The sequence below is a fragment of the Gavialis gangeticus genome, unplaced genomic scaffold, assembly GCF_001723915.1.
Source record: "Gavialis gangeticus isolate Ggan-Ray unplaced genomic scaffold, GavGan_comp1, whole genome shotgun sequence".
In the NCBI taxonomy this organism is placed as follows: domain Eukaryota; kingdom Metazoa; phylum Chordata; order Crocodylia; family Gavialidae; genus Gavialis; species Gavialis gangeticus.
The window spans coordinates 10,018,474-10,026,846 of record NW_017729029.1 but is presented as its reverse complement, the minus strand read 5'-3'; the positions used below and the strand labels follow the sequence as shown (position 1 = coordinate 10,026,846).

At 51.4% G+C, this 8,373-nt stretch overlaps 1 protein-coding gene across 1 annotated transcript in view; it reads left to right on the top strand.

The window, feature by feature from the left end:
• MPP1 (membrane palmitoylated protein 1) overlaps positions 1-7,682 on the top strand; it is a 62,127-nt gene extending 54,445 nt beyond the window's left edge. The window contains exons 10-12 of the mRNA XM_019521222.1: positions 123-325; positions 2,423-2,497; positions 6,332-7,682. Coding sequence (XP_019376767.1) covers positions 123-325; positions 2,423-2,497; positions 6,332-6,508 — 455 coding nt within the window. The 3' untranslated portion in view covers positions 6,509-7,682. The remainder of the gene's footprint in view (positions 1-122; positions 326-2,422; positions 2,498-6,331) is intronic.
• The last annotated feature ends 691 nt before the right edge of the window (positions 7,683-8,373 follow it).

Genomic DNA, 8,373 nt, shown 5'->3' with positions numbered 1-8,373 from the left:
CATGTCCTTCGTGCTGTCTGGTTGCATTGGTTCCAAGGGTGGTTGGACCCTTTGGTTCTGAGAGAGGGGTCCTCCACCCTCCCCAGGGGCACAGGTCACTCACCAACTCTCTTCTCTTCCAGACACCACTCGCCCCCAGAAGAAGAATGAGGTGGAAGGGAAGAACTATCACTTTGTCTCCACAGAGGAGATGACCAAGGACATTTCGGCCAATGAGTTTCTGGAGTTTGGCAGTTACCAAGGAAACATGTTTGGCACCAAATTTGAAACTGTGCATAAGATCCACCAACAGGATAAAATTGCCATCCTGGACATTGAGCCTCAGGTGAGGGGTGAGGTGGGGATCACCTTTAATTTTGTGGCTGCAACTTTGCACACACCTTCCTCTGCACCAGCACTTGTGACTGCAGTTATTTGTGAGTGCAAAGGAGGATTCAGCCGAGTACCAACCGCACCCCCCACACTTGCCTGACGCAGGCAGGAAGAACGGTGTGTGCCTGTCACTCGGGGATTGATCTTGGCAGGGGGGAAGTCTGCAAACTGCAGTCCCTTAAGCTGTGGAGGAGGTGTGTCAGAAGGCGAGGCAGTGAAAGGGTGGAGTGCTTGGTTGGAAGAGCGGAGTGCTGGAGACGCACTTCCAGGAGGAGGCAAATAGAAAATCCTCAGGTTGGAAGGGACCTTGGATCACCTAGTCCAGCCCCTGCATTGATGCAAGTTTCTCTGCTCCTAAACTAACCCAGACAGAAGCCTCTTCTCCAGCCTCCTCTTAAAATCCTCCTGAAGGGGGACACTCTATAGCTTCCCAGGGCAACTGGTTCTGCTGTCTTGTTCTTACATCTGCATTGCTGCAGCTTGAACCCAATGCCTCATGCCCTGCCTTCTGTAACAGGAAGAACAGTCTTTCTGTATGGCAGCCTTTCAAATATTTTTGAAAGCTGCTCCCATGCCCCCCTCAGTCACAGATCCTCATAGTCCCTTGGGTGAACAGATAAAGATGAGGGCAGTGAAGCCCTGGAGCTTCTTAAGGCTACCTAGCAGGGGTATGGGATCTCCTGCACTTGAGGATTTAAGGGGAAGATAAGGATGGCCTAAGTACCTGACGCTGTCTTACTACAAGACATCACTGGATGATATCATATGGGGTCTCTTCCTGCCTTGCCTTTCTGTGATTCTGTAAAGCCAACATGTGCTCCCTTGCTGGACCTGTCCCTCAAAGTCATTGCTGACAACTTGCTTATCTCCCTGCTGCATGTGTAGTTTGTGGAGCTCCTGCCTCAGAAGGGGGTCATAAAGGTAGATGGCAAGGGGGCCAGCCATTGGCATATAATACCTGGAGGGTAATTAGAGAGGATGGAGATGGGTTTTTCTCTGTGGCTGTAAGGACAGGACTGGGAGCAGCAGTCTCAAGCTTTAGCAAAGAGAATTTGGGCTGGAGATTAGGAGGAACTTTCTGACCATGAGGGTGATCAAGCATTGGAACAGACTACCTAGAGAAGTTGTGGGATCTCTATTCCTGCAAAATGTCAAGAGGAGATTGGATAGACACTCAGCTGGGCTGATTTAGTCAGGGACAATCCTGTCATGAGCAGAGGACTGTACTAGATGAGCTTGTGTGTTCCCTTCCAGCCCTACTTTCCTATGATCAGATAGCCCCATGGTGTCCACACCTGGAGCAGCCTGGCAGAGTACAACTAGGACAGGAGAAGCCATGCCTCGCATTGGTGGCACTGAATGAGAAATACCTGAGTGGGAGCCATTCTGGCCACCATGGGGTGGTGGGAAGAGAAGGGGAGAAGGGTTCTTGGGTGTTGGGGGGGATACACGGGGGGGAAACGCAGTTTGAACCAAAGGCAAAGTTGGCCTTCCCTCCTTGAACAATGACAGCAGTTCAGTGCTTCTGGTTCCTGAAAATTTTTCTTTAGAGCAAGAAAGGATAGTGACAGCTAAGAACTCCCCACCCAGGTGCTGCTCACCCAGAAGTAGTGCACTGCTACAAGGTGCCACTGTTTCACATGGTCACCCAAGGAAGATGGCAAGCAGGATGCCTGTTTCTGTGACCTGGCACAGCCAGCGCTCATAGGAGGCTTCCCATTGGTGCAGCCCTAGCTAAGGACTTTTGAGTGAGTTTATACTTAGCCAGAGGTGCCAGCCATACTGCTCTGGGGCCCAGACATCTACTCCAGTAGTGCAAGTTGCCTACAGCCTCACCCAGATGCCTCCCCTTTGACCTGGAGGGACCCATCCGTAGGGGTGGTTTGGTCACCATGGCCATCTGACTCCTCTTCTGGGAGGCTGCAGCAGAGCACCTGGGGAGGGTGAAAGAGGTGGTGGGGCTCTGGTAGTCAGCGTGTGGTGCTCTCTGCTCCAGGCAGCGGTACTCCTCCACTGAGTAGCCTGTTTCTTTTCCCTCTCTGTGCTGCAGACGCTGAAGATCATCCGCACTGCAGAGCTTTCCCCATTCATTGTTTTCATCGCTCCAACAGACAAGGCCGACCAGGTGAGCAGTGGCTGTTTGGTGCTGGGAGACCTCCCCTCTGTCTGTGGTGGCAAGACCAGAGGGGCTGGTTCTCTCCTCACTCAGCTAGTGGCTCTTGCGCCTTTCTTGGGGATTGGGTCTGATTTTTCTCAACCAGAGGGGTGGGCTTATTTTTACATCCCATCAAATTCAATCCAGTTGACAGGCCACAAGCCACAGGCCAGTGCAGGGCAGGCTGGCTGGTGGGGTACAGCATCTCTGTGGTATTCTGTCTGCTCAGGCCACTGCAGAAAGCCTTGGGTTTTAGTTCCTCCTTCAAGCATGTAGGTTTTCTTGCTGGGGCCTGGCAGATGACTGCTTCCAGCTGCATGTGGTACCAAAGCTCTAGGAACAGAGAAGGCCCAAGGTCCCTCAGTGCCAGCATCAGCTCATTGGGGGGGAACAGCCATTTTCCCTGCCCCTTGCTGCTCTGTTCCCTCCCATTGTAGGTCCTGCAGGGGGGTGGGGGTGCCTCTGGGCTGGAAGAGCAGGCTATGAGGCAGCTGAAGGAGAAGCAGGGTTGCAGCAGGTGACACTTGGCCCTCAGGAGCTGTGCGTCTTGTGTAGCTTCTCAGCAAGAGCCCCATTCACCTTCCCTGCCAGCTCCGTACCCAAGCCACTAGCTTCCAATACAGGGGACAATAGCCTACAGCAGTGCTGTTCAACTGGTGACCTGTGGGCAGGGGCTTCTGCTCCATTCTGGGCTTCTGCCCCATTGCCTCTCCCTCCATTGCTCTAGATGCAACAGCAGCTGGGCTCTCTGACATCCCCTTCCCCCCACTGAGTTTTGCTCCTTGCCCATACCTTGGGGTAGCATGGCAGTGCAGTGAGGGTAAGCTGTATCGGTGGATGGTCTGGGGGAAGGGGAGTGATGGGTGTGCAGCACAGCAGTGGCAGGAGTATGCACGTGGTATGCAGGCTGGGCAGCCTAAGGCTCACCCTGGTACAGCTCCCACTATTGCATCGTGGTGGGCATTTGGCCCCCAGAGGCTTAGAAGATGGACAGCCTTGGCCTAAGATGCCAACCTAGGAGCACTGTTACCCATGCATGCTGTCAAGCCCCGTCCTACAAATCTTGCAGGATTATCCAGGCACGATAACTCACTTCAGAAATACCCACTACTGCAGAGCTTTCCACTCTCAAGAGATGCTCCATGGCAGTGAGAGCAAAGCAGGGAAGTGTCATTTTCTCTGGTCTCTGCCACTGCAGTCTGGGGCTCTGCTGAGCATTGAAATGAAGCTTGCTGAGGCAGTGCTGCTTGGAGGAGGCCTGTTAACTAGTCTCAAATATGCAAAGAGCAAATGATCTGGCTAATTAAGTTTATCCTCCTTGAATTTGGAGGGAAGCAGTGTTTTATAAAGCGCCTGGCCCAGGGAGCTCTGTGGCTCCCATGGGGCAGTTCATATCACACTGTGCTTCTTTGAGTTGGTTCTCTAGCGGTACCAGTACAAGCCAGTGCCTTGGCTGACTGCCAGGTGCCTCAGTGGCAGTGTCAGGACAGACCTAACATGCAACGTACAGCTGGAAATCAAAACTAGGAGAGAAGGTAAAACAGCCAATGTGGAATCAAGCTCTGCCTGGCCCTGAGGATGCTCCAGCCTGAGTCAGGCTGGTTTGCATACTCGTGGCCAGGGCTGGCTCTGTCAATCAGCCTGCGGCTGTGGATTTGCTAAGATTAGGGCGCCTGCTGTTCTCGGAGAATATCATAGTAGGAAAAGACTTAAGCAGCCTTCCACTCAAACTGCCTGCAATCTGATTTGTTAGCAGAAGGGCCTCAGAGTGCAGTGTGTTACATAAGGACCAAGCTGAAAAATCCATGGGGCAGCCAGGCCGCTCCTCCTCTGTGCGCTGGTGCCTGTACAAATGGTGGAGATCCTGCTGCCAGGAGTTTGTGCCTGCCGCAGTGGGCAGGACGGAGGGTGCTGAAGCATGTGCTATATATAGCCAGCTGCTGCAGTTCAGGTAACAGCTTACTGAAAAGAACAGAACAGAGCTGAAATGTGACCACAAGGAACTCAGATAATGGAAAGCAGTGATGATCCCTCCAGCCAACAATCTGTTGTTTGCTGCACAGCAAAGGGATTGGTTCAACCTGCAGCAATTCTCAGTTGCCCAGAGCTGAGCTCCTGCTCCTGCTGGTAGTAAACAAAAGGAAGAACCATATTCATTTCAAGCTCCATTAGCTGTGCAGGATGCAGGACAGCAGCAAACAGCAAAGAACCTGGTTTTCCTCATTTAAATAAGCAGAGAGCTCACACTTACAATAATAGGAGCCAGCTGGGGAGGGTCTGAACATCCCTCAGCTGTGTTGCATTACAGCACTGCTGTACCAGCTTCAAGGGCTGTGATGGGCTGGGTCCTGCTTATGCTTGCATTACTGTCCCTGCCTCAAAGACCTTGCAGTCTGCAGTGTAGGCTCTGTCTACACCAGGCCTGTCCAACTGAGCAGTTAATATATGGCCTGTGGTTCCTGGCAGTTGCCTCTCATGCTACCATGCAGCAGGGGGTGCATCCTTGGGGGAGGCATCCCTGCAGCATGCTGACCCTGCCTGGCTGTGCTCAAGTTGGACTACCTGAAACTGTGGCTTCTGCTTGAGCTGCAGCACCTAAGCCCTCAGCAGAGACCTCCCACAGCTGGTATGACAGGGGCGGGCAATTATTTTGGGCAGAGGGCCACTTACTGAGGTTTGGCAAGCCATTGAGGGGTGCATGACAGGCAGCCAGGGGCAGATAAATATTAATTTTCTGAATTTTTTAGGGGTCCTGCAGGCCAGATGGAATGGCCTGGTGGGCCACATCTGGCCCGCAGGCTGCATTTTGCCCACCCCTGTGGTATGAGCTTTTGTGCTGCCGTATTTCCACTAGTTCCACCGAACAGCAGCTGCTCAGCTCTGCTGGTTACAGGACAGGATCTTTGCCCACCCCTCTGCTGGCAGCATTGTGTGGTGCAGACAGGGTCTCAATAGGCAAGACAGAAGGTGGATAGGGAAGGGACTCCACTGAGCTCCCCCAGCATGGATGGATTCAGAGTCGAATCAGAACGACTGATCTCAGGGAGGCAGGGCTGGGCTTCGTTCACAGCACAGAACCTGCCAGCAGAGTTGTCTTGGTAGGAGGGTATCATTGCTCTGTGGACACTTGCTTCAGGATAATACAGTCCTGCAAGTAGCTGTTGTCAAGTGCAGGAACCTGAAAGATTTCTTCTCCTGTGTGTGGAGCTCATGTCACAATGCCTGGCTGGTCACAAATGTCAGACTGTAGATGGAATGTCCCACTGTGCTGTGACAATTGCAGCTTTCTGGTGGCGGCTTCCTCGGCGCTCACAGTCCCATGTGGTTGGGTCGTATGTACCAAGTGCTGCCATGACAAGCCTCTTCCACCCCAGAGCCTCCCGTGGGTGACTGTGCCTCATCATGAGACATGCAAAACAGCCTTGTCTCACAGCCTGGGAATGTTCTGCATACAGGTTGCCACCTGTAAGCTCTAGGAAGCACCTGCAGCACTAAGGCTCCACTGCTTTGGTCCACACAGCAGCAGCATTTAGAACATGCCTCACTGGGCAAAGCTCAGTAGCCCTGAACAAAAGCCACTGAGGCAAGTTGACAGAGAGCACTTGACTGACTTGTATATTAGGATGAAGCCAGTATTTGCTACTGCATGAGGAGGTAGCTGGATGGACTTTTGTCAGGGGAACAGGCCAGCCCTGTCGTCATTGTGGGGAAAGCACAAGGCTCCTTGGCCTGGGGTGCAGGTCCCTTCTGGGAAACTTCCCCCACCCTGCAGTTCCACTTTATGGACTTTACACTCTTTTGCAGTCAGAAGCCTTGCAACAGCTACGGAAGGAATCGGAGACCATCCGCAGCCGCTATGCACATTACTTCGACCTGTCGCTGGTCAACAATGGTGTGGATGAGAGCCTCAGGCTGTTGGAGGAAGCCTTTAACCAGGCCTGCAGTTCACCCCAGTGGGTTCCTGTCTCATGGGTTTACTGAGATGTCTTCTCACCCAGGCAGCCTTCCTAGAACCCATCCTTCAGCATGGAGTGAGGGAAGCCACCTCACCTGCACAGCCTTCCCTGCTCCTTCTGTTTTATGAATACAGCCTAAACTGGTCTATCTGACACAGGGTAGGAGTGCAGCAAGCTCAGAGAATTAGCTTGGGGGGGGGGGGGAGGCTGTCAAATTCAGTTGGGAGAGGGAATCATTAGATTTAAGCCCTGGTCTAGCCATTGCTAGAGCCAGACAGAATCTTTAATTCACAACACAACTCCTACTGGTTGCACAGGGAAGCCATCATGTAGTAACCAACTACTGATAAAAAGTAACTATTCATTACCAGAGCTGAGAGGTAAGAAGGTAGGGGCACTTCCAGCCCCATCTCTGCTACTTTCTTCAACCTTTAGCTCACAGTGAATACCAGCATTAGCCCCTGTATTCATTAAGTTTCAGCATCATGAAGCTTAATGTAGCCATAAAAGCAATTCATATGTCTAGCCAGTATTTTTTCTGGGCTACATCAGCTTGTATTTTAAGGATTTCTTTCACTGGCACAGGTAGAGGCTGTTGTGGGGGTGGGAATTCAACACCCTTGGGCTGCTCCATACTTTAGCAGTGGAAGTTCTTAATTTTCTGGCATAACTTGTGCAACTGTGGTTTCATCTCTGCTACTAGATTCTGACTCTTATCAGCTGTCCTCAGAGACTCAGCAATGGTTAGGGTAAATAACCCCACAGACCATACAGGGAAGAAACAATTAGACTGGTATATTAGATTCAGCCAGTACTACTGTGTATCTCATTGCATGCACTAGAAACTGATGTTCTCCAGCTCCCACTATGTGCAAATGTTACCCACAACTTCCACCTGTGAGGTGCCTGGTGCTTACACAGGTAGCCAGCCAGCCACAGAGTGATCCCTCTCCTTCATCAATTTCATTGGGTTTGTGATCTGTCCTTAAGCCCCAGAGATAGGACCAGGGGCTCATGTGTTGCAGTAGTTCCATAGCATCTAGGTAAGGAGTCTTCTGTGCATTCAGCAGAAGAAGAATGGGTATAAACTCCAGTGCAATTTTTCAAGGATGCCAAAAACAACTCATGATGTGCAATAGGGACTTTGTTCTAGGCCACTGCAGGGAAACAGAGTAGCAATAAAAGTGTGTTGAAACCTTGCCATGACTGGAGCTTCACAGTTTGTGCTGAATATGCTTTTTGGTTCATGGTCTCAGCACGGGTGTGCAGAACTGCTGAGGACATTCCCCTTCACTGATTCAGTCACTCCCCTGGGAAACAGAGGAACTGTCATCAGGCAGAAGTGACTGGGCACCTCCTACCACCAGAAAACTTTTAGGACCACTCAGCACTTGTCCCTCCGGCTGCACTGAGCACTGCCCCTCTGAGAAAAGAGCAGTATCCTGGCCTTGCACTAATCTAGTGCTCTCCATCCCAAGGTAAGATATATTTGGAGTGACAATACCTATAAGATCACCACCTACCTCACAGTGCAGGCTTTCAGGCAGTAATGAGAAAAAAGGCAAAGCCAACAAGGAGTTCTAGACAGATTCAGCACTGGCTTTTGGTTTCAGTGTGCTACCTGAACACTGTTCCCCCTAGCAGCACTATCCTCTTCCTTGGAGGCAGAGCCCATAGGCAAGAAACTAACAGCCCTGGGTTCCTCTGCAGCTGCTCCTGAGATGGATGGGCAGGCTTCATTCTCTAGCAATAGATCATGGCTCAGTGCCTGACTGAGCCTGTCACCCAATGCCAAGCAGCCAGAAGAGCAGAGAGCATGTGATGAAAAATAGTTTAATTTTTTTTATATATATAAAAAGTAAATAAAAATCACAACCTTTTTCTGCTTAA